Source organism: Diospyros lotus, chromosome 15 (genome assembly GCF_014633365.1).
Source record: "Diospyros lotus cultivar Yz01 chromosome 15, ASM1463336v1, whole genome shotgun sequence".
NCBI lineage: Eukaryota > Viridiplantae > Streptophyta > Magnoliopsida > Ericales > Ebenaceae > Diospyros > Diospyros lotus.
Genome location: NC_068352.1, coordinates 22,994,465 through 23,021,533, shown reverse-complemented (window position 1 = coordinate 23,021,533; position 27,069 = coordinate 22,994,465). Strand labels below are relative to the sequence as shown.

Sequence of the window (27,069 nt, the reverse complement as noted above, 5' to 3'; positions counted from 1 at the left end):
CACAAATGCGGAAGCTAAAATCGAAACCTAATATGGTACATAACTAAATCATAACATAAGAATCTGTACCATTATATCATCAAATATTTAAATATATGGAGACTTATCATCAAGAGAAACAACTGAGCACCTCAGATACAATCTGACGATTTTTAAAAAATACATTAAATCATAACAATTATACATGTTCATCAGTATAATATAAACTTATAAACATGACTAAAAACATATCTTGAATTCTCATGAAAAAGCCAAATACCGGAAACAACTCGTCGAACCCATCGGCCACATCATCACATGTCGTCACATCTCAATCATTCCCTTGCCATAGTTGCAAATCCTAACTGGAATATTTGAATGTTCAAAGGGTATAACCTAATTAGAAGATGAATCTTTTAGTGCGGGTTTAGAAACATGATGCAAAAATACATGATGTAATAACATAAACAATCATATGCTCTAGTGTAACTTCCCTGACCCACCAGCCAGGCACAGAATCCTAGGTAGAATCTCGACTTGCTTTTAGGATAATCATAACGTTGTTCCATCAATTGTCATTGGGAAATTACGGCTACACTATTAGGGCGACATCCCAATCCCATGCACGAGTATCAATATGTTAATGATATTGTGTCATGCAAAAATTATAATCCATCGATGCAACAATACATGTATAAATATGACAGGATGCTCCATAATACATATAACTTAGCCACTTTCACAACTATCATACTCAACATAGGCAAAATATAACATGTATAAGCTTTTGGGAAAAACCACTCACTTTTAGTACAAAGTTTGAAATACCTCAAAAAATGCATATCGCCTCGATTTGCGTGCCCAACCTCAAAAGTTGCACAAATCACTTTATCTCGAGCATAACAATCCTATAAATCATATTTAATCATCGAAGGCATCAATACCTTATTTTCTTTATTTTTCCTTTATTTTCTCCCATTTTCGTCTCTAAATTTTTAAATAAATATCTTCGAAACTATTTCTCCAATTTTTTTTTCACAACAATTCATAATGTTCAAAGAACTTTAAAATAAAATTCCAGAACTTACCTGAAGCATTGTTTGCACGCAAAAATGAGGTTGGTCATTGTGGAAACTAAGAAACCAGGAACCAAACACCAAATCTTTTTGCACAGACACCTTCATCTTATTTTTCTTTTCTTTTTTTCTATATTTTTTCATATTTTTTATGGAATTCAACTCGTCTGCACGTGCCCCCACACGATTTGCCACTCATCTACGTGTGAATGGTCGCGAGTAAAGCACACACTCCGGCTTTCTTCTCTGGCGACGACACACCGGAGATTCTAGAAATTTGCACCATTGGAAACCTCACCTCCATTCGATCTTGATGGTGCTTCTTGATACCTGAAACGAGCACCGGAGGTGCCTCAATCGAAGGCTTAAAGCCTCAGCCAGTCGTCCGCCTTTCTTTTTCGGTAAGGCTTCGAATACCCCTCAAGCCAACACGAAAACGCACGAAATTTTCTAGAATTTATCCTCAAGCCATGGGTAACAAAAGCCCTATGGTTTGAAACCCCAATTTATTCAAAAACTTGGTCAATTTGAAGCTCTTATTTTTCAAAACCCTAGGCCAAACTATTGCTATTTATAGGCAAAATTGGGCTTCGAAATGCCCTTGGTCGCTTAATCTAACCCCTTAGGCGCCTCTACCTCTCCCAAGTTGATCCAAAACCCACCGAAAGCAACCCAACAACTCGATTTAAACGGCCAACTTTTCAGCCACTTTCGGTCGAAAAGTTTAGCCATTTTCAACCATGCCAAGGTCGATTGTTGCCAAGATTGGTTTTAGGGCCTTTGTAATACCCCGAGAGCCCAGAGAGGTTAGTATATATCAATGATAATATAAGAATGGAAACAATACCAACTGGATACCTTTTGGGCTGAATGTAGGGAAAGAACTTCAGGGTTAAACGTGCTTGACCTGGGGAAATCCAAGGATAGGTGACCCCCTTGGGAAGTTCGTGTAGGCCTATCAGGGTAAGTTGTTCCAGTCCTTCCTATTGCTCAATCGGGATGTTACAGCCTTGCCCCGAGGTCCCTTATGACTTTCTTGGGCCTCTCATGGTCCAATTGGGTGATGGGATGGATCTTGGTCGGCCATGGCTTCCAAGCTCTTTTTGAAATTACACTATCACCTCATCTCGTTTTTGAATTGCATTTTGGCCATTTCCAAAAAACCCCTGGGTTTTCCAACATTACCTTTGAGACCCTTACATTCTAAATTTCTCGTTTGACACCCGAGGTTCCAGGAAATACGTCATTTCAATCTTTCTCAAGTAATTTCAAAAATTACACTTTGGCCCGAACTTATGCTTTGCTTGCAAAACCCCCTTATTTCACCCTAAAACCACTTAAGGGTTGTTTATCAGGCCCAATTTGACTCTTTTAATGGTTTCATTGACCTTTCGGAAGTCCCTTAGAACAATTCAAATTTTCAGCCCAATCCGAAGCTGTACCGAAAATTATCTCTAATCCGATTTCTCTCGAAACTAAAAATTATTTCTCTCGATGCTCGTTAATGCCATATCATTTTCCTTACATATCTCGGCTCCAAGGCATTCCCTATAGTTGCTTCGGTCAATTTTTTGAGCTATTTAGATACCAATCTTCCCCGAAATTTTATTTTTCTAATAAAACACTTATTCTCAAAATAATCTCAATTTCTTGGGTATTACAAAAAATTCTTAAGGAAAATAATATGGTATTAACGAGTATTTCGAGGTATGATTTATGGCGTCAAAAAAAATCGAATCAGAAACAGTTTTCGGTACAATTTTGGATTAGGTTGAAAAATTGAATTGTTGTAAAAGGCTTCCAAAAAGGCAACGAAATCTTCAAGGAAGTCAAATATTACATAAAGGACAACCCTTAAGTGATCTCGGGATGAAACAAGAGGGTTTCACAATCAAAGCGTAATTTCGGCCCCAAGTGTAATTTTTGAAAATTCTCGAAGGAGGTCAAAATGACATTATTTCTAAAACTTTAGGGGGTCAACTGAGAATTTTAGAACATAAGGGTCTAAAAAAAAGTTTTGAAAAATTCAGAGGCTTTATGGAAAAAGGCCAAAATGCATTTCAAAAGTTAAGAGGGGTGAAAGTGCAAATTTCAAAAAAATTAGGCAACCATGGCCGACCAAGCTTCCGGCCACCCATTCCATCATCGTTTTCGGCCACGGAAAACTCAAGGAAAATGGCTAGGGGACCTTAGGGCTTGGCCTGGACCGATCCATGGTTGACAAAATAAAGAGAAATGACCAAAAAACTCAGCCAAAAGTTGGCCATTGTAATTGAGCTTTGGGGGCCAGGGTAATCAAGCTTTGGGGGCCATTTTTCTGTGGGTTTGGACTGATCTAAGGTAATAGAAGACATTAGTGGCCTTGGATGAAGCAAGATTCGTCATTTAGAGGCTCGATTTTGAGTATAAAAGGAAATCAAAGTGGCAAAAAATTTTCAAAGTTAGAGCTTGAAATCGAGCACGTACGTTAGAGGGAAAATCGAGCATCAAGGATAAGGGGCTTTTGTTCTTGTGTTAGTGAGGATCAATTCTAGAAGAAATAAAGAGTTTTCGTGTAAGTTTAATGAGGTTTTGAAGGGTCGCTGGAAAAGGAGACGCGAGCACTGGTCGAGACTTTGATCGGTCGATTGAGATATCTCCGGTGCTTGTTTCGAGCCGCAAGCTACCCTATTAGGATCGACTAGGGGAGAGGATCATTGAGGAACAAAAATCCCACATCGCTGGTGTACCAGAGCCGGGGAAGAAAGCCAGAGTGTAACCTTCACGTGTGGGCTTCACGAGCGCAGATCACGCACGGCACGTGCGAGCGCGTGCAACGGAGGTAAGTTTTGATTTTTTTTTTAAATTCCTAGAAAAATATTTTATGTATTTCTGTGGAAAAATATTTGGTGAAATGGTTTGGGAGATATTTATTTTGGAATATTAGTGAAGAAAAATTTGAGGAAAATAGGGTTTAATATTTATTTGGATAAATATGATGAATATGGTGCTTTGTGGCTCAAATTGTGTGATTGTACGACTTTCGAGGCTTAGCATGCAAATCGAGGTAGTACATGCTTTTTGAGGTGGTTTGAATCTTAAGTTAAAGGAGAGTAGTTCTCCCCAAAACCTTGTATATGATATGATTGCTTATATTATGCATGATACTCATGAAAGTTATGATCATTTTGTCATATTTGCTCATATACTATTGTATGGAAAGTCGTGATTTTTACGTGGCACGATATTATTGGCATATTGATACTTGTGCATGGGATTGGGATGTCGCCCCGATAGTGTAGCTGAAATTCCCTAAGGGCAATTGTTGAAACAACTTTAGGATTATCTTGAAAATAGGTCGGGATTCTGCCTAAGGTTCCGTGTTGGGCTGGTGGGTTAGGAAAGTTACACTAAGGCCTATGATTATTCATGTTATTGCATCATACATTCATGTATCATGTTTTTAAATCCATACTAGAAGATTCATCTTCAAATTGGGTTATGTCCCTGGAACATTCAAACGTTCAAGTTGAGACTTGCAGCTTAGGCAAGGAAGTGGATGAGATGAGACAACACGTGATGACGTGTCCGATGAGTTCAATATGTTGTTCTGGTAATCTGTCTATTTATGAAGATCCGAATATGTTTCAATCGAGTTGAGAAATGACAATGTATATTAAGGTATCATTTGATTGTACTTGAGGTGTTTAGTTGTTAACTTGGGAAACGATGTTGTATCATATTTTTTGATATATGAGAAAATGTATTTGATAAAAAACCAACCTTAGAATGAAAAATCTTTATGAAAATCTCATATTTTGAAATAAGTTTTTCATATTTCGAAACATACATGATTAGTGTTTTGGCACGAAATCTCAAATGTTTGAAAAATCCAAAATCCATGAATCATGTTTTGAAACCATGTTTCTATGTTTCGAAACATAGTTCTGTTGTGTTTCTATACATATTTCGAAATGCTCTTTGTCATATTTGTAATAAATTCAATAGTTATGCATTATGTTTCGAAACTAAGTTTTCATGTTTTGAAACATCAGTCTGCCATGTTTCTATACATGTTTCGAAATGTATTTTGATAAGGTTTCAAGTTTTGTTAAGTTTATATGTTATATTTCAAAACCTGTTTAAAAACTAAGCATGTGTTTTGAAACCTATATAGTATGTTTCAAAGCCTTTGTCATCTTTGATATCAGAGTATTTAAAAACTTTGTTTAACATGTTTCTAAAGTATGTTTCGAAACCTTCATATCATGTTTTGAAACATCTGACTATGTAAGCAGAATACTTGAAAATCTATCACGTTTTTGTGCTTTAGATCAAAAGTCTCTTTTGTCTGAATCTCTATACCCTGATGTTTTAATCTCAAATGTTTTATAAGTGGAGAATAAAACAAAATCATTTTGTTTTAAAAGATGTCTCCCACTCATTCTGTCTCTTGGTGCATATTCAGTTGTAAATGTTGTATGTTTCGAAATATGATATGTATGTTTTGAAACCTCTATGTAAAAATGTGTTGTTTCGAAACCTATAATGTGTGTTTTCAAACCTACTTTATCATCTTGTCTCTAATGGTTATAATTAGCCAAAACTCTATCTCTTTGATATATATGTATATCAGTTCTTTGAAGACAAAAAGCACTTCTTGCAAGCATACACAAGTTTACACATCTACAAGAGATATTGTCACATACACAAGCACAAGCAAACGAAGCTTTTTGGACAAGCTCTCAAAGAAGATCCTTTCAATAATTCATTTGTGTGCATTATGGTGTGAAGAGGAGAAGCAAACTGAAACCATCATCCTTTCAAGCTCTCCCCACTCTATACCAATAGGTTTGAAATAACTATTTGGTAAGGTGTTTAAATACATTCAAATTTTTGGGTTATAAAAGATAAGTGTTATTTATCTTGTTGTAAGATTTGAGTTAAGCCCGTAAAAACTCATTGTGTAAGGTTTCAAGGTGAACCATGGTAAAACCTTTGGTGTCGTTGATCATTAGCAAAAGTGATTGTGTTTGCAAATCCTTTAAATGGGTAAGCTTGAAGGTAGTGGAGTAGGCAGGTGCCGAACCACTATAAATCTCGTGTGTACTTGATTTCTCATTATTACTTGTTGTTATCTTTGTTTATGCTTTCAAAAGAATCAGTTTTGAAAAACTAAAGGAGTTTCAAAATTAGCAAAATAGAGGAAGGTTTCGAAACATACTTATATTTCCAAACATACTTAACAGAAAGGTTTATTTTGAAACATACTTCCTCATGTTTCGAAACACAGTGTCATGCATGCTATAAGTTTTTAATCTATTCAAAATTTACTCAAATCCCAATTCACCCCCTTCTTGGGATATATTTGCCATTATATAGAACTAACAAACAAGTCTCCATATATTTAACTATTGTATGAATTCTTATATTATGATTAAAGTGAATTTCATTATATACCATATCAAGTTTCAATTATTACTTCTACATTTATGATGATTACCTATCTTAGTTTATTGATTTATATTTTGGTATGCTGAGAAGGTAGAACGGAATTATCGAGAAATGATTTATATTGAGTTTATGTTGAAAATATATATATATGTATCTCCGAAATTCCATGATTTATTTAACGCTCGAGAAAAGCGAGGCGTTACATCATTCACCTGTATATGCACTATACAACTTTATATACACATATATGTACTTGGTAACCTTCAAGTTTGAATCAATCAAGGAATCAAAGTGGATGGAAGCTTTGACATTGATCTCGATACTGTATCTCTTCTCTCCTTCTATGCTCTAAATATAATTGCTTGAGAAAGAAGGAAAGAATGAGCGACGATGATGGTGTCGGGTCTATCGGTTTCACCTGTCGGTGTCGGTATGATGGGTGACTACTCAGAAATCGACGGCGACAATGATTGGTTTTGACAGCAACGGCGAGGGTTAGGGACTTAGGGTTTCAATTCGCTCTCTTGAGTGGGATTTGAGTGCAAGAAGGCTGGGAGGGCGATAGCGATTGGTTCCTAGTCTTTCGATGGACGACGATTAGGGTTTCAAATTGATTCGCTCTCAAGTAGGATTGGGGAAAAGGGTGTAGAGGGGTTGGGTTGGGGGGGGGGTGTTGTGCAAGGGGCTAAACGATTTGGTTGTGATTATTGCAATAACTGAATCGAGCCGACTACCCAAATTTTTGAGAAATTGGTAATCGAACTGAACCATTTATCAAGGATAATCGGTTCGATTCGGTTAGTTTGGGTTACCCGAACTTTTGCACACTCTTAAGAATCATAACCGGATTCTGATTCTGTTTTAAACCATAAAAAAGAACCATTTAAATGTGCAACAGTTAAATTTTTTACTGTTACATAATTTGTACATAAAGAACAAAGTCACAGTAAAAAAATTTGACCATTACTTTTTTCATTTTAATAATTATATTTAAAAAAAATACTTAAAAACTCTATAAATATCCCTTCAATTCCATTTTTTTCATTCACAAATTAATTCATACTTCTCACTATTAATTCATTCTCTCAATTTTCATTTCAACTCTATAAATATCACTTCAAATTCATTTTTTTCCACTTAGTAGTTGTAATTTAATTTTGCAATTATTTTTCTCTTAATCTTCTAATTCTATTCATTTTTTTTTTTTTATCAAAAAACATGTCAAGTGACAAAGATAAGATTAAGATTGGAGAATCTATCCAAAGTGAGCCATTCTTTCTTGAAAATATTTTTACACAAGAATCTAATACATAAATATTGATGGTGAAGATGATCATCAATAAGAACAATCCATAAAAAAAAAAAAAAATGTTGAAATCTAATATTTTCAAGTACATTTTAAGAAAATTTATTTAACAAATAGTTCTATACAAGTTATTTGCAACTATTATGGACAACAACTCAAGACTAAGATGATGGTGGATATGAGACTCAAGTGGGTCTTGGCAAGACATAATCTCAAGTAATCAGATTTCCAACTTCTAATCCCTTTTCTCTTTTTGTTTATTATGAGGAAAAGATAGAAAAGAAATAGTTAAAATGATTTTTACTGAACTTTTATTTTATTTTTAGTTTTTGTGAAAAAATAAGAGTTGTTAATTATTGTCAAAATACTTTAAATCCTTCGGCTAAATATTTTTCTGAAACCACTCTTAAAATTAGTTCAAAACGATTTCTATTGAACATTTTAGGATTTGTAATATACTATAATTTCAGTTCAAATCGAAATCGGAACCATAGGGGTATGGATGGTTTGGTTTCGGTTCCAGAACCAGAATCCTTTGTTTTGAAACATTGATCAAGACTAATCACGAAACAATTTTTATGTTAAAAAATAAGTAAATTTAGAATTGTTCTTTTATAATTAAAAATGTCACATTAGGCTATGAAAATAGTTCTTGTGCTAAAAAGTACGCATTGGAATGCCATTTTTACTCAATTTATTGAAAATAAAAATATAGAAGAAAAAGTAGTTTTAGAAACGAAAGTGCATGTGTTCCATATGACGACTTGAAACAAAAATTAAAAATGTCAAATACACATCACATGAACTTATAAAAATTTGACTGAGGTAACAGACGATGACGTGTGTTGAAACACAAAGGTTTATTTTATGTCATCCATGATACCTTGGAGAAACCTAGGAATGGGAGGGATTCCAATTGGTTGAACTTTCTCTAGAGCTTGGACAACTTGCCCCATGCTTGGCCTATCCTTCTCCTCATCCTGAATGCACCAACAAGCAACCTTGCAAGCTCTACTAAGCTCTTCAACATCAGCATTACCCTGTAATCTATGATCCAACAATGCCACGAGAATTTCCTCTCTATTCATCAATCTAGACGATACTTGATATGGGAAGTACTCCACCACTTCACCCTCCAACCCTTCTATGTTTCTTCTTCCTGATATGATCTCAAACAACATCATACCGTAGCTAAAAACATCGGTTTTTGGGGTGATGGCATCTCCATATATCCATTCTGGGGCCAGGTAGCCTCTGGTTCCTCTCATGGTTGTCAGAACTCGGCTGAACTCTCTTCCCACGAGCTTTGCCAGGCCAAAGTCAGCCACTTTTGGGTTGTAAACAGCATCTAACAGTATGTTCTCAGGCTTTATGTCGCAGTGTATGATGCAGTCTCTACATTTTTCATGAAGATAAGCCAAGCCTCTAGCAGTCCCAATTGCTATGTTGTATCTCGCTTTCCAGTCCAAAATATTTGAACCCTTCTTAAACAAGTGAGACTCCAGGGAACCATTTGGCATGTAATTGTAAACGAGAAGCCTTTGTGTTCCTTTGACGCAAAAGCCTCGAAGATGGACTAGGTTTATGTGCTGAATCATCCCAATGGTGTTCACTTCTGCACGAAACTGCTTCTCTTCTTGCCTCTGGGTTTTTAACACTTTCACTGCTATTGCCGCACTTGAGTTTGGCAATGTCCCTCTGAAAACAGAACCAAAACCGCCTTCCCCGAGCTTTTCCGAGAAGTTCTTTGTTGCGGCACGAATATCCCGGAACTTGAACACAAGCAAGGAGTCCTCGGCAGCCTCAAAGGTAGTCGCCGTGGCTGTTTGCCTTTTCCTCCAAATGATCATCGAGATACCGCCAAGGAAGGCGAAGAAGAAACAGACCGCTCCAAGAACAATCCAGGCAGTCTTTTTCTCTGTCTTGCCGCCCTTACTTGAGTTAACCCCGGGGACCACCAGCTTAGATTTTGCAACTCTAACATAAAGGTCTTTTCCAGATGAGAGTTCCTGCAGATTCAATAGAGCCCCATTCCAAATAAAGCACCCATCATCGGATGCAAAAGCAGTGCATGAACAGTTTCTCAAGCAAGCTAGTTGGCACTCATCAAAATTCCCAGCTGCTAGGGACTGTGAATTCCCAGGAAAAAGGGTGTTTGACACCAGGGAAAATGTGTCATTTCGTCCATTTGCACACTCTAAAGGACTTTGTCTTATGCAGCCATCCGAGAAATCTTCCAATTGCCAATCTGCCGGGGTCCTTGGTTCAAATCCCTGAATGCAACTGCAGACTTGAGCGGTTTGGCTGCAGCTACTAAATGCACCACAGAAACCATAAACTTCACACTGCAATGTGGGTCGAGTCCAGAACAACTGCCAGTAAGTGGAGTCTTTTCGCCATACAAATTGCTTGATCTGCCCGGTCACGTCGACCACGAATCTAGTGAGAGCAGTGGGGAATCCAGCCTCATAGGTGAAATAACTTTCATTCTCATTCACAACATACGTGACATTTTTTATGTAGTAGTCACTTGCAATTTCAGGAACAGAGCTGAAAACTCTCCCATCCCACACCCCACTATTCCAGTACATATTTGAACCATTCCACACCAATATGTTGCTTGAGCTTGGCTCTACCTCAAGAGAAAAGAGACTTGGTTCTGGATTTTCCCAGCTTTGCCAGGAAGTCAGAAATTGTTTCTGCTTTCTAACATTGCTGTATCCAACCTTCCCGCCGGGCAACCACGTGTCAGTTGGGTAATCGAAACTCTGCCATATCACATTAGCGGAATCCAATGCATCTCTAACAATAAAATTTCCATTGTCAAGAAGCATAGCCACGGTTGAATTACCGAAGCTTGAGGTCGATGAGTTTGTCGACCAAATACGAGTCTTGGATTGTTCTAGCAGGACTAGGTTTCCATCTTCAAACAGTTTTAACTCTGAAGAAGATGAATCAGAGACAGGTCGATTCCTGTTGGCTACCCAAACCACTGTTTTGGTGGGTAGCGGCCATACGTACCATATGCCAATGTAATAATTCCAAGAGTTACCTGGTGTGAAGAAGCCCAATTCAAAAACTCCTCCTTGGGAGGTTATCGTTTGATTCCCCGAGAGAGATTGGCCGGCGTAAATGGTATCTACTCCTTCTGAAAAATGAGCACCGAAGGATACAACCAGCAAGATCAGAATAGAAAGAAAAAGCCATTGATGATTGCTCGTGGGACTCATCTCTGCACAGAGCTGACCCTGAGAACTACACAAACAGCTGGGTCCTTAAAGGAGTCTACATTTAAACTGCATGTACACGTCTTCTTGTTGACTACTGGGCTTTAGAAGTCAAAGTCAATTGCTTTGATTTAGTGGAGAATGAGAAGAAGCAGCATGGCAACGCGCAACTTGGATATTTGTTTAGTAATCAATCTTGTTTTGGGGCGTAAAATCATCAGCTTCTGCACATAGGTTGGTGAGGGGTGAATGTGACGTAGGAAACATATTCGACACTAATTAAGCGGATTTCCTTTCCTCAAACTCAGTTGAAGTTTAATAAATTTTTCTATTTAATATTTATTTATATTAATAAAAAAGTATCATGTAAACCCTTGGAAAGATAATAACTTTAGATAGTTGCTTAGTCAAATTGTGAAAAGTCAATTATATATCAAATGTGACACTCCAAACACATAACATCATCTAAAAGTGTGTTTCATAAACAAATGAATGAATGATGCCTATCTATAAAAGGTAACCTTAATAATCTTGAGTCTAGCATATAATATATATCCTTATCTCCATTATAATTAATTTAAATATTAATTAATAAACTTTATCTCTTTAAGTCTTTCGTCTTCCTCGAATTCCCTAAAACTCTCCATTTATATCTCAATGAGTTAGGCCCATAACACATGACTAGCAAATTTCACGGATCAAAATTGATGGGATCACCAAAACCAAATCGATCCACTGTCAAATGGGTCAAACCTATACAACCGAAACCAAATCAAATTGGGCTTTCTCCTCGAATTGGCTTAAGTTAGTGTTGCTCATATTCTCTAAAATCGAGATGCAACGACTACCTTATTTGACAATGAGCAAGCTTTGGGCTTGACGGTGGAAGACTTCTTTTTAGTCTATCTCTAGCGAGACTCGCGACTTCCATGGAGCTTTGGGTAAGTGAAACATTAGAGGAGTTAGTGTACGTTAAGTTGAAGAGTCATATGTATTGCTATATAAGAGCATTTTAATCCATCTAAATGTTGCAGATAAATCAAAATAGAGAACAATTTCTTCTCAATAACGTTACGTCCAAGTTATTTCTATCACTATGGTCTTATATATCCATTCATTTGATCCTTCAACACCTATTTCTCAAGAGTCTATCTTCGAATTAGCTAGACTTCTTCCCACTAACTCTCAAAACTACTATCAAGTTGGCATATGGTACAAAAGGATACTAATCAAAACATTATATTGTTTGGGTTAACAAAAATTCTTTTTCAAAGCTAAAATTGTTAAAAGATGGAAATTCAAGTTTGGTCAATAAAACCTATCTATATAAACTAATCTTCTTGGTGCCTTCCTTCATGTCGTCTTCATCTTCTTCCATTGCAATTATTAAAGAACCTTGACAAGTCAAGGGAATTACATAAAAGGGAGAGAAGAGAATGTATAACGACAAATAGAGATAATGCGAGATTGGCATATCCCATTTTATCAAAATTACTTACATCTAAAAATGTGTCTTGCCTAAGTCCATATTCAACCATGCTCACAAAAACATTCATAAACACAAACAAACATCTCATGTTTATTGTTTATGCCTCTATCGATTACAATCGTTCAAATTATGGCATCTGAATTTTAATTAAATGATTGAAGTTTGGTGTTAAACTTGATGTTCCCATCATTAAAATTTCAAGATATCAATCAACAATTGATTTCAAAGCTGACAAATTTATAAAACATCTTTTTTTCTTGATGAAAACATCAAAATTGCATATGCAGTTACTACTGTGCATTCAAAAATTCATGTAAAATTCATTACAGTTTGGATCGAGACATACGATATACCATTTCGAACTTAACTCGATAAGGAATGAAATCATGAAAACAAGTTCTTAAAATTGTGGCTAGATTTTTGCAAAAAAATCAACAAAGTTGACAGAACTGTGTTGTTTATGGAAAAACATGTTCTCAAAAAAATTGTCACGTGATATTAACCTCAAAATCAGATTTGTTTAAATCATCTATAAACTCATTTCAACATTTATTTCAGTTTAGAAAACAGTTTTCAACTTGGAAGAATCAAGCAAAATTCGGAAAAATTTGAATTTCAAAAAAATCATTAAGAACTCTTCTTGAATTTTGGACTTTAATTTTCTTTTAGTTTTCATTCTTTTTCGATTGCAGAAGAGAATCATTCAATGATAACAGAAATAAAACTGATTCTTAACATGAATAATCCAACACTTAAATCACACATTAACATGCCATAACACCACATAATCTATCGAAAATTATATAGATGCAAACCAAGGTCCTGATATTATTGTTGGCTTTCATAGAACAAAATGTGGTGAAAATTTAAATTTTTCGACGAACTAAACTCTTTAATTGATCATGAAACCCAAAAGACCCAATTTAGTTTGCATATATATAATTTTTTATGAATATTAATTAAAAAATAATGAACCAATCTTTGATTATCTAACACGTGAAAAGTTAAATCTTTATGTCTCGATGTGTCATCCACCTTTATAAGTGATCCACACCAGAGAAGAAGCTCTATCAATGCCAACGAACACGCCCTCTGGATATTTTTGCACTAAGAATGCAAGAAATATTACAACAAGTATGCATTTGAGAAAGTTGATGTTGAAGCAGAGTACAAGAAAATGAAATCCAACGCAACCTCATCATTTTTTTTTCTTTTTAATTTTTATATATTAACAAACTCATCTCAAGGATCATATGTTGGCTCTTATCATATAATGCAACGTATGGCAATGATTTTTTTAAGGCTTAACACATATGGCGATCCGTTAATAATTAAAATAAAATATGACGTTTAGTCTTTGAAGTGCTAAATGTCAAAATTCGATATCTTCACTATTAAAAATTAGTACTTTAAGTTTTTATCGTAACTGAAAGTAAAAGGAGTTGTTATCTAAGCCACACAAGATGTCACATCACATAAAAAAAATCACATTAATAAAATACATCAGACTAGATTTAATACATAAAAATGACATTTGCTTCCTCGATAATTAAAAAAATTGACATTTGGTCTCTCATATAAAAAAAAAGAGTTTCATTCGCTCCTTCAAAGGAGAAACTGAAACAGATGCAGCAAATGAGTTTCATGACCAGGTCCTCTAAGAATGTTGGAGTTGGACAGTTGCCAATAACATAAAGATTCAAATGAAGAGCATATGCAACAAAGGAATTTGTTAACCTTCCTATTAAAAACATATTGAGTTACACAACGGTTGAAGATATTAATGAAAAGGATAGATGTATAAACAAAGGGGGGAAATGGCCAATAGCATTCTAATGACATGTTTAGAATATATAATTAGCAGTTCCAATCCATCGTTTTTGTGATATGGTCAATCCTTAAAAACATTCTGTCAATGTATTCATCATCTTCCTATGAAATCCAACACTGACCAATTTGTTTTGGGACTAATCAATTCTACAGAAGTTCTTCATAAGAGTAATTATGCTGTATCAATAATGCTGTCAAGTTTAGTTTATCATGCTAAAGCTAGCTCATGGTAATCCACAAGAATAAGATTTTGTACACGATTGCCTACAGCTATTTATTATGCATACAAAATAGATGAATCTAACAAAATGGTCGCCATTTTCATATTTCCTGAGCAATTCGTACAAGTAAATAAAATAACAAATAAACAAGTTTCCAAATAACTTCAAATTTTTAAGAAAAAGGAAAATGTTAAGAGAAATGTATAGAAAATAACTCCAAATTTTTATGTCTCAAAAACACCATTCAATATTACTTAACTTGGTATTTGCTTTAAAACCCTTACTGGTGATGGGATTTGGGATCTGATTTGTAACACCCCTCCTAGGAGCGTTAGGTAACGTAAAATTTTGGGGATACATTCTTTTCAAATAACAGAAACTCAACACAAAATCGTTCTCCGAAGATCCCGTTACACCTTCTCAGTATATCAATTATGAACTATTAGTAAACTAAGACAGGTAAATCACCTTAAATACGGAAGCTAGATCGAAACCTCAATAGACATAATTGAAACCACTTTATCTATAACATAAATCAAACCAACGCCTACATGACATCCTCGAAATAAACAACATAATAGAAAATGACATATTATAAGCTATTCATTAATCGCCGTCACTTCTTGGCAATCCCTTTTCCTTTTGCACTACTGCCATCACCTGGAACTTTTGAATATTTCAGAGATATAGTCCATATTAAATGATGAATCATTTAAGTGGGAGTTCAAAAACATATTTTCATAAATGAATGCAAGACATGAAATAAACCAACACAGCCTGGCAAGCTCTAACCCAAGAGAATCCCAAAGTGTTTAACCCTACCATGGGGAAAGAGCAATCTCTCTAAACACTATGCCACCACATCGACACACTGACACGACGCGGTTCTAGTTTAAGAGGGGCAAAGTCAACGCATCTTTCCAACATCTCGGGAACAATCGTTACCAATTCCCGGCCCAAGAGGGTCACATCTACGCAGGAACCCGACTCACCACATTTACATCGGAGATTACGTTCCCATTCTAAGCATCCAGAAACTACTACACAATCCCAACTCAAAATCTCATATGAACCACCCAGTCATTCTAGTATAACTTCCTTGACCACACAACCTAGCATGGAAACCAAGGCGGCTATCCCGGCATGCTCACCAGCATAAGATATCCCTATTATTCTATCACACCCTTGGAGAATTATGTCTACACATCCAGACAACATTTTAGGCTGACATTCCATATGAACAACACAAAATGCATGACAATGCCATATTTTACAATTCAATGCATCATATAAACAACATTTTATAAAATGCAATGCACAAGTTCAACACATTTAGAAACGAACCTCCTTCATAAACCAACCATCACCAATTATCGATTGCATGTAATAAAATCATTTTGCATAAAACCACAACACAAGTACCAAGTTTTTAGGGTAGAAATACCCACAGTAAACAAGTTTGGGGAAGAATCACTCACAAGTTAAAATCAAGTTTTGTTGTAGAACACTTAGCTCGAACGTTTATTTGAAATGCCTTGATCCTCATGCATTGCCTCGATTTGCGTGCCAAATCACAAACACCTAAACTTATACTCAACCTCAAGCCACGATACTCGCTAAATATCATATTTAATTAAAGAAGTATCAAAATCCATTTTTCTCAATTTTTCCATAATTTTCTCTATTTTTCTCCTAATTTTCATCTCGATAATTCAAAAATAATTATCTTCTCAAACTTTTATCCCAAATTTTTCAACATGATAAATCCTAATTTAATTTAAGGAAAATAATGGAAGAAAAATCCTGAAATTACCCTTCCTCACGCACCCTGCGCTTGGCTGCGCGTGAAGGATGACGCGTGCAAGCTACGCGCCGATCGTCTTCCTCAAGTCTGGCCATCGGCGACGGCTCCGATGGATGATCTGACTCCACCTCCTTAAAGCCATTGAAGAGTCGATCCCAATGGCACCAATTTTCAGCCGAAAGGCCACCGAAAAATGCCCCAAACGGGCAGTTACAGGCGACCCTAAGCAGTTTGCCTCGTGTTTTCGACCGAGCTTTAATCGGCCATCAAACGCACCCCAAACGCTCCCAAACGCACCCCAAACGCTCCAAAATCGATTCTTGATCCCTTGAGACCAAAATCCCTCTATCCCTTACCTTCGATTCATTCCCAAAATCGACCAATTTGATGCCAAAAACCTTGAAGTTTTGGCTCCATTTTATAGCCAAAAACCGGCCAGATATCAGTCAATCAACGGCTAAGGCTTGGCCCCCAAGCCTCCTAACGCTAGATACCACCTCCCCCGAGACTCCCTCGACCGTCCCATCGCTTGAAATGGCCTCTATGTGTGGTGGATTGCGGCAACCGATTTTGCTTACTGTGTTCACACCACCAAGTTTTCTTAATTGCACTTCAACCCCCCTCTGACTTCTCCAATTGTCACTTCTTCCCTTTCCATAACACACATAGTTTTTCCAATACAACCATTAAGACCCATAACTTTTGTATTCTTTATTTCACCTTCGAAGTTCCAGAAAAATTACCCTTTTGACCTCCCTTGGGTAAAATCAGAAAATTACACTTTGACCCAGTTGATCGTTTTGACCATACGTCCTTTCGTTTCGACCCGAAATCGCTTAAGGGTTGTTTCATATGTAAAATCTAAGTCCTCAAGACATTCTGTTGTCTTTTTAGAAGTTCCATACATCGATTCGATTTTCTCAACCCGGTCAATAACTGTATCAAAAACTATTCTCGATCTCACTTCTTTTGATGCCTAAAACCATAACTCGTATTACTCGTCAATACCATTAAATTTTGCTTAATCATCTAGGGTCCGGGGTACTTTCTCCGGTTGATTTGATCGCCTAAGATTGTGTTAGTATACCCTATAGTCCCGTTCTTTCAAAAATTTCACTTATACCCTTCATAATATGCCATTTATAACCTTAAGAATTTCTTGGGTATTACATGATTTCTACCAGAAACCCTTACTAGCATTGAATTTTCTTCCACTTATGGCACATGCATGTAGAAAATTTCTAATTTTTGTATATATTAAGTTTATGTGTATAAATATTACATTTTTAGTTTACAGAGCCTTTATTATCGACTTATCTTACAAAGTTTGAAAAACTTTTACGAAGATTCTTGCATGCATTTGAAAAACCATCCTCCAAAACTAACTTTGGAGAATTAAGAATGGTTTGATCTTTTAATTTTGCAATGAACTTTTTCTCAAAATTCTATTTTGATCCATCCACTTTAGAAATTTTTAGATTACAATCTTATTCTCTCTGGAAAAATTTAAATTTTTAATTAAATTAATATTCAACTATCATAAAAGAAAAAAATACCACTTTTATAGTAAGACTATATAACTACTGTTGTTTCCAAACTACAATAATTAACATTTATTTTTTGAAAAACTCAGCAACAATTGATAAGGCTAGGTGTAGGTACAAAGTCTTTTCTGGGGGAAGCTAGTATAATCGAATGGGGTGCTCGATTTATTGTCTCAGAGAGTAGGAGAATGCCTTTGAAGAGGTCACCCGAAGAGATTACTCTAGAGAGGTATGGTTTGCAAAGTAGAAGGCAATTAGAAGATATGAGGAGATTTCTCTCGTGCGGTTCCTCCGATACTTAAATCAAACACAACTATAGTGGAGATAATGTGCAGATGCAATGTGTATGATATATGTGATTGCTAATCCAATTATGTGAGTATCTTTCCCAAAGAGTCTCACCAAAAAAGTTGTTTAAGTTGCCTAAAGAGTTAGGCAGTATATGTCTTAGACTCTAATTAGAAGTGGGAGATTGAGATTTCCATTAGAAGTCTATGAGGGGTTGATAAGTATTTATAGGCACTAACTAGTGACCAAGACACGTGGCGTGCACATAGGGGAGGCGTGACTTCTCGAATTTTGGGTTGCGCAATTCTCTAGGCCACGTATGGCTGTCTCATGGTTAAGCTTAGAAAGAGCCAAGTGAGAAACCCTCTCGAATGAATTATCTCTTGAAGAAAGAATGCCCAAAGAGGGGCAAACCATGACATGCAGAACAACATGGGGTAAATCAGTGTGAGAGACTAGTCTCCCTAAAGGCTTGCATGCAGAACAGGTCCATGGGGAGCTGGCCTTGAAGGCTCCTTCCGGGAGAAGCATCTCTCTTGGGAATGATCACCTCCCTTTTGATTTTCCTCGAAGACTTTTTCGAGAGAATTGCCCAAAGGACAAGCCACAATAACCACAAAAATATATTTATGTTTATATGTCTCTTATTTTCTTTTTATGAGACAATATCAAAAAAGTTATTCAAATATTATCGAAAATACTCGAATATTGGTAATAAAAATAAAATTATTCTTTTATAACTAAAAATATCACATTAAGTCAAGGAAATAGTTTTTGTGTTAAAAAAATAAGTACAAAATTTACGTATAAACATGATACGACAATTCATCATCCATTGGAATGCCATTTTTACTCAATTTATTGAAAATAAAAATATAGAAGAAAAAGTAATTTTGGAAACAAACTTGCATGTGTTCCAACTGACAACTTGAAACAAAATTAAAAATGTCAAACATACATCACGTGAACTTATGAAAGTTTGACTGAGATAATAGACGATGTGTCTTGGAACACAAAGGCTTCTTTTGTGTCATCCATGATACCTTGGAGAAACCTAGGAATGGGAGGGATTCCAATTGGTTGAACTCCCTCTAGAACTTGGACAACTTGCCCCATGCTTGGCCTATCCTTCTCATCCTGAATGCACCAACAAGCAATCTTGCAAGCTCTACTAAGCTCTTCAACATCAGCATTACCCTGTAATCTATGATCCAACAATGCCACGAGAATTTCCTCTCCATCCAGCAATCTAGACGATACTTGATATGGGAAGTACTCCTCCACTTCACCCTCCACTCCCTCTCTGTTTCTTCTTCCTGATATGATCTCAAACAACAACATACCGTAGCTAAAAACATCGGCTTTTGGGGTGATGGCTTCTCCAGATATCCATTCCGGGGCCAGGTAGCCTATGGTTCCTCTCATCGTTGTCAGAACTCGGCTGAACTCTCTTCCCACGAGCTTTGCCAAGCCAAAGTCAGACACTTTTGGGTTGTAATCAGCATCTAACAGTATGTTCTCAGGCTTAATGTCGCAGTGTATGATGCAGTCTCTACATTTTTCATGAAGATAAGCCAAGCCTCTAGCAGTCCCAATTGCTATGTTGTATCTCGCTTTCCAGTCCAAAACATTTGAACCCTTCTTAAACAAGTGAGACTCCAGGGAACCATTTGGCATGTAATTGTAAACGAGAAGCCTTTGTGTTCCTTTGACGCAAAAGCCTCGAAGATGGACTAGGTTTATGTGCTGAATCATCCCAATGGTGTTCACTTCTGCACGAAACTGCTTCTCTTCTTGTCTCTGGGTTTTCAACACTTTCACTGCTATTGCCGCACTTGAGTTTGGCAATGTCCCTCTGAAAACAGAACCAAAACCGCCTTCCCCAAGCTTTTCCGAGAAGTTCTTTGTTGCATCACGAATATCCCGGAACTTGAACACAAGCAAGGAGTCCTCGGCAGCCTCGAAGGTAGTCGCCGTGGCTGTTTGCCTTTTCCTCCAAATGATCATCAAGATACCGCCAAAGAAGATCATGAAGAAGAAACCGACCGCTCCAAGAACAATCCAAGCAGACTTTTTCTTCGTCTTGCCGCCCGCCCTTGAGTTAATCCCGGTGACCACCAGCTTAGATTTTGCAACTCTAACATAAAGATCTTTTCCGAAATAGCCTTCCTGCAGATTGAATAGAGCCCCATTCCAAATCAAGCACCCATTATCAAATGCAAAAGCAGTGCATGAACAGTTTCTCAAGCAAGCTAGTTGGCACTCATCAAATGTCCCAGCTGCTAGGGACTCTGAATTCCCAGGGAAACGGGCGTTTGACACCAGGGAAAATGTGTCATTTCCTCCATTTGCACACTCTAAAGAACTTCGTCTTACGCAGCCATCCGAGAAATATCCCAATCGCCAAAATACCGGGGTCCTTGGTTCAAATCCATAAATGCAACTGCAGCTAAAACCGCAGCTACTAAATGCACCACAGAAACCATAAACTTCACACTCTAATGTGGGTTGAGTCCAGAACAAGTCCCAGTAAGTGGAGTCTTTTCGCCATACAAAAATCTTGATCTGCCCGGTCACGTCGACCACGAATCTAGTGAGAGCAGGGACGAATCCAGCCTCATAGGTGAAATAACTTTCATTCTCATTCACAACATATGTGATATTTTTGATGTAGTAGTCCGTTGCAATTTCAGGAACCGAGCTGAAAACTCTCCCATCCCACACCCCACTATTCCAGTACATATTTGAACCCTTCCACACCAATATGAGGCTTGAGCTTGGCTCTACCTCAAGGGAAAAGAGACTTGGTGCTGGATTTTCCGGGTTTCGCCAGGAAGTCAGAAATTGATTCTGCTTTCTAACATTGCTGTATCCAACCTTCCCGCCGGGCAACCACGTGTCAGTTGGGTAATCGAAACTCTGCCAAATCACATTAGCGGAATCCAATGCATCTCTAACAATAAAATTTCCATTGTCAAGAAGCATAGCCACGGTTGAATTACCGAAGCTTGAGGTCGATAAGTTTGTCGACCAAATACGAGTCTTGGATTGTACTAGCAGGACTAAGATTCCATCTTCAAACAGTTTTAACTCTGAAGAAGATGGATCAGAGACTGGTCGATTCCTGTTGGCTACCCAAACCACTGTTTTGCTGGGTCGCGGCCTCATATACCATATGCCAATGTAATAATTCCGAGAGTTACCTGGTGTGAAGAAGCCCAATTCAAAAACTCCTCCTCGGGAGGTTATCGTTTGAGTCCCCGAGAGAGATTGGCCGGCGTAAATGGTATCTACTCCTTCTGAAAAATGAGCACCGAAGGATACAACCAACAAGATCCGAATAGAAAGAAAAAGCCATTGATGATTGCTCGTGGGACTCATCTCTGCGCAGAGCTAACCCTGAGAACTACACAACCAGCTGGGTCCTTAAAGGAGGCTACATTTAAGGATAATGCTACACGGACTTACAAGTCCGTTCGTCAACTTGTTGACTATAAACTGCATATACACGTCTTCTTGTTGACTACCGGGCTTTGGAAGTCAAACTCAACTTGGATATTTGTTTATTAATCAATCTCGTTTTGGGAAGTCAAACGTATTTTTATGCATAGGAAAAATATTCGACAATAATTAAGCGGATTTCCTCAAACTCAGTTGAAGTTTAATAAATTTTACTGTTTAATATTTATTTATATTAATAAAAAAGTATCATGCCATTAAATTTTTTAAACTCAATAAATTATTGTAGCCCCTTGAGGCGTAGGAGAGAGGTTATTATCATATACAATTGTCTCTATTTCTAACTTCGGGTCAACTTACTATTTTGTTGTCTTCTTTCTTGGACAAATGGATGGAAAGATGACAGGATAATTTATTAAATCTGTAATTTTGTTTAAAAAAATTACAAAACTCTCAAATTGTTTTTATATGGAGACAATTACAAATCTTAGAAATAGTTTTTACTGAAAAAAAAACTATAAATCCTCAATAATCTAAATCTTTGGATTAACAAGATTGTAAACCCTTAGAATGACAATAACTTCATATAGTTGTTTAGTAAAATTGCAAAAAGTCAATTATATATCAAATGTGACACTCCAAACACGTAAAATCATCTAAAAGTGTGTTCAATAAACAAATGAATCAATGATGCCTATCCATAAAGGGTAACCTTAATAATCTTGAGTCTATTATATAATATATATCCTTATCTCTATTTATAATTAATTTAAATATTAATTAATAAACTTTATCTTTTAAGTCTTTAGTCTTCCTCAAATTCCCTAAAACTCTCCATTTATATCTCAATGAGTTAGTCCCATAACACATGACGAGCAAATTCCATGAATCAAAATTGATGGGATCACCAAAACCAATTCTAGATCCACTATAAAATGGGTCAAACCTATACAACCCAAACCAAATCAAATTGGGCTTTCTCCTTGAATCGGCTCAAATTAGTGTTGCTCATATTTTCTAAAATCGAGATGTAGCGACAACCTTCTTTGATGATGAGCAAGCTTTGGGCCCGACGATGGAGGACTTTTCTTTAATCTATTTCTAGCGAGACTCTTGACTTCCATGGAGCTTTGGGTAAGTGAAACATTAGAGGAATTAACGTATGTCAAGTTGAAGAGTCGTGTGTTGCTATATAAGAGCATTTTAATCCATCTAAATGTTGCAGATTAATCAAAATAAAGAACAATTTCTTCTCAATAACATTGCGTCCAAGTTGTTTCTATCATTCTAGTCCTATATATCCACTCATTCTATCCTTCAACGCCTATTTCTTAGGAGTCGTCTTCGAACTAGCTAGCCTTCTTCCCACTAACTCTCAAAACTACTATCAAGTTGGCATATGATACAAAAGGATACTAATCAAAACAATATATTGTTTGGGTTAACAAAAATTCTTTTTCAAAGTTAAAATTGTTAAAAGATGGAAATTCAAGTTTGGTCAACAAACTTGACCTCAAGTATCATGGTTATGTATGCTTCTTAACAAGTGAAATTGTGTTGTTAAAGATGCACCGAATTCCTCTAATTTGTTAAGCAATGAAATCAAAAAACCAAATATTGTTTATAGACAATAGAAGGCCGTTGGATGTAAAAGGAAGATCTCTATCGCTAGTGGTCACTGAACCGTGGGTTTCAACTAGTGACAGAACTAGACTATTCGTCATTCCAAGCTTTCTCTTCAACTTCATGAATGTGTCCATTTTCAATGCCTTGGTAAATAGGTTTGCAACCTGGTCTTAAGTCTTGCAATGCTTCACAATCACTTTTCCCTCCTTAACAAAGTTCTGAATAAAACGATACTTCATTTGTATATACTTGCTTTTTTCATGAAATACTGAATTCTTTGTTAAAGCAATTGCATAATTATTATCACAATAAACTTTTAAACTACCTCCAAAAGATTGTTTGAGCTCCTACAACACCCATTTAAGCCACAAAGCTTGACAGCTTGCTAAAGTGAAAGAAATGTTTATCTTGATAGATGATGTTTATCTTATCATTTTTAGGGATATAATTTATTAGAGATGATACTTATCCAAATATTTCATAATCATTTTAGAATTTAGAATTCGCTATGGATAATTATCTATCATTTTCTTGAAATATTCAAAATGATTTTAAAATGTCGGACTTATCGTGTTTGCGCTCTTTGTGCGGGACCCCCCCATATGAGAAATTTATGCCCTTTAGCCCAAAAAAGACATTTTGGGCTTTTGGGTTTACTTAACCATTCAATGGGATTTTATCTATGACACAACAATTGTTCTCCACTCTTGCTTTTGACTGCAAGGCAAAGGGAATAGTACACAGACTATGCCTCATCTTTGTCGGGCTACTTGCAGGACAACGGTTTTATTTTCTTCTCATTGCCAGGCTATGCACAGGATAATGGGCCTTTTGCTTTTCCCCTATTATCTGGCTATATATAAGAAGAATAACGATTTGTTTTTCCCTTGTTGCCGGGCTATGCGCGGGGCAATGAGCTTGTTGTTTTTCCCTCGTTGCCGGGCTATGTGCAGGGCAACGGGTCTTTTGTTTTTTGCCATAATATTGCGGCTCCCTAGTTTCTTATGTATATGCTTGCTGGAATATTTATAGGGGACATCTGTAATTCGAAATAATATCAATATTTTGTTTTTGTAATTCGGCATACCACCTACATCTGCAATCCGAGAGTATTTTGTTTTCGCGATTCGACGTAATGCCTACGTCTGCACTGAGAGAGAATATCCATATTTTGTTTTCGCGGTTCGGCGTACTGCTTACATTCGCAATTAAAGAATAATAATATTTTATTTTCGCGGTTCGGCGTAGCGCCTACGTTCGCAATTAAAGAATAATAATATTTTGTTTTTGCGGTTCGACGTAACGCTTACGTCCGCAATTAAAGAATAATAATATTTTATTTTTGCGATTCAACGTAATGTCTACATCCACAATTAAAGAACTTAAGAATATAATAATATTCACGAGAAGCTTTATGATATAATATATATATATGATTTATCATTTATACAATGCTTGATGTTTCTGCTTCCACGAGAAGTCAAATATATACAAATTGATGATTGCACACATAAATTAATTAATGGCTAATACATATAATGTCTCTTGACATTTTTTTTTTAATTTTCTTTTTCTGCCAAGCCTCCACGCAAAGCTTCTATATATAGAAAGAGAGATTTCTCTCCTCTTTTTTTTTAATTATTTTTGTTTTTAAATAAAATAATAATTGAAAAACGATACAGTGTGAGATGTAAAAATATTAACTGAAAGAACATACCATTGATGCGATTATCACATACATGTAATGCCTTCTTTTCCAATTGATTCGATTTGACTTCATGTGACTTGAGATTGTGTGAGAGCCGTTGTAGTATTAATAGGCTTTTTGGACGTTTCTTATAGACGACGCCAATTGTTGTGACATGGATATAACAATAAATTTGTAGAATGGAAACGTCATTTTCAAGCCACTTGAGCCTGCAAAAATAAGAAAATAGTCAGAGGGTGCGGGGAGGTCCCCGAGCAAACACTCCGACGCTTCAGTTAAATATTGAATATAATGAAAGAAACGGTATTGAAATAGTATCAAAGACCTTCTCCCTCTTTTTTCGGGAATGCATACCTGCCTATTTATAAAGAAATACGGAGTGATTCAAACTGTAACAGAATTGCAGATAATGCTTATCTTGATAGATGATGTTTATCTTATCCTTTTTAGGGATAGAATTTATTAGAAATGATACTTATCCAAATATTTCATAACCATTTTAGAATTTAGAATTCACTATAGATAATTATCTATCATTTTCTTGAAATACTCAAAAGGATTTTAAAATGTCGGATTTATCGTGTTTGCGCGCTTTGTGTGGGAAATTTATGCCCTTTAGCTCAAAAAGACATTTTGGGCTTTTAGGCTTACTTGACCATTTAATGGGCTTTTACCTATAACACAACAATAAGAAAAAGGAAAATATTTCTTAAGAGAAATGTATAGAAAATAACTCCAAATTTTTATGTCTGAAAAACACCATTCAATATTACTTAACTTGGTATTTGCTGTAAAACCCTTACTGGTGATGGGATTTGGGATATGATTTCTACCAGAAACCCTTACTAGAATTGAGTTTTCTTCCAGCTATGGCACATGCATGTAGAAAATTTCTAATTTTCGTATATATTAAGTTTATGTGTATAAATATTACATTTTCAGCTTACAGGGCCTTTATTATCGACTTATCTTACAAAGTTTGAAAAACTTTTAACAAGATTCTTGCATGCATTTGAAAAACCATCCTCCAAAACTAACTTTTGAGAATTAAGAATGGTGTGATCTTTTAATTTTGCAATGAACTTTTTCTCAAAAATCTATTTTGATCCATCCACTCTAGAAATTTTTAGATTACAATCTTATTCTCTTTGGCAAAATTTAAATTTTTAATTAAATTAATATTCAACTATCATAAAAGAAAAAAAATACCACTTTTATAGTAAGACTGTATAACTACTATTGTTTCCAGACTACAATAATTAACATTTATTTTTTGAAAAACTCAACAACAGTCGATAAGGCTAGGTGTAGGTACAAAGGCTTGTCTAGGGAAGCTAGTATAATCGAAGGGGCTGATCGATTTGCTATCTCAGAGAGTATGAGAATGCCTTTGAAGAGGTCACCTGAAGAGATTATTCCAGAAAGGTATGGTCTGCAAGACAAAAGGCAATTAGAAGACATGAGGGGATTTCTCCCGTACGGGTCTTCCAATACTTAAGTCAGACACTACTATAGTAGAGAAAATGTGCAGATGCAGTGTGTATGATATATGTGATTGTTGATCCAACTATGTGAGTATCTTTCCTAGAGAGTCACACGGAAAAGTTGTGTAAGTTGCCTAAAAAGTTTGGCAATATATGTCTTAGACTCTAGTTAGAAGTGGGAGATTGAGATTTTCATTAGAAGTCCTAACTATGAGGGGTTGATAAGTATTTATAAGCACTAACTAGTGACCAGGAAATGTGGCGCATGCATAGGAGAGGCGTGACTCCTCGAATTTTGGGTTGCGCAATTCTTTACGCCACGTACGACTATCTCGTGGTTAAGCTTAGAAGGAGCCAAGTCTCGAAGGAATGATCTCCTAAAGAAATAATGCCCAAATAGGGACAAACCATAATATGCAGAACAACATGGGGTAAATCAGTGTGAGAGACTAGTCTCCCTCAAGGCTTGCATGCAAAATAGGTCCATGGGGGAGCTAGCTTTGAAGGCTCCTTCCGGGAAAAGCATCTCTCTTGAGAACGATCACCTCCTTGAGGGTTTTCCTCGAAGACGTTTTTGGGAGAACCATCCAAAGGG

At 36.3% G+C, this 27,069-nt stretch overlaps 3 protein-coding genes across 3 annotated transcripts in view; all 3 read right to left on the bottom strand.

The window, feature by feature from the left end:
* Positions 1-27,069, bottom strand: part of LOC127792513 (uncharacterized) — an 88,663-nt gene that overhangs the window by 15,860 nt on the left and 45,734 nt on the right. The gene's annotated exons all lie outside the window — the stretch shown is intronic.
* Positions 7,895-11,112, bottom strand: LOC127792512 (G-type lectin S-receptor-like serine/threonine-protein kinase At2g19130). Its single transcript, XM_052323021.1, has one exon. It carries the CDS (start codon positions 11,022-11,024, stop codon positions 8,655-8,657), a length of 2,370 nt encoding a protein of 789 aa, XP_052178981.1. The 5' UTR covers positions 11,025-11,112; the 3' UTR covers positions 7,895-8,654.
* On the bottom strand, positions 19,029-21,634 carry LOC127792511 (G-type lectin S-receptor-like serine/threonine-protein kinase At2g19130). Its single transcript, XM_052323020.1, has one exon. The coding sequence runs from the start codon at positions 21,576-21,578 to the stop codon at positions 19,167-19,169; it is 2,412 nt and encodes an 803-aa protein (XP_052178980.1). The 5' UTR covers positions 21,579-21,634; the 3' UTR covers positions 19,029-19,166.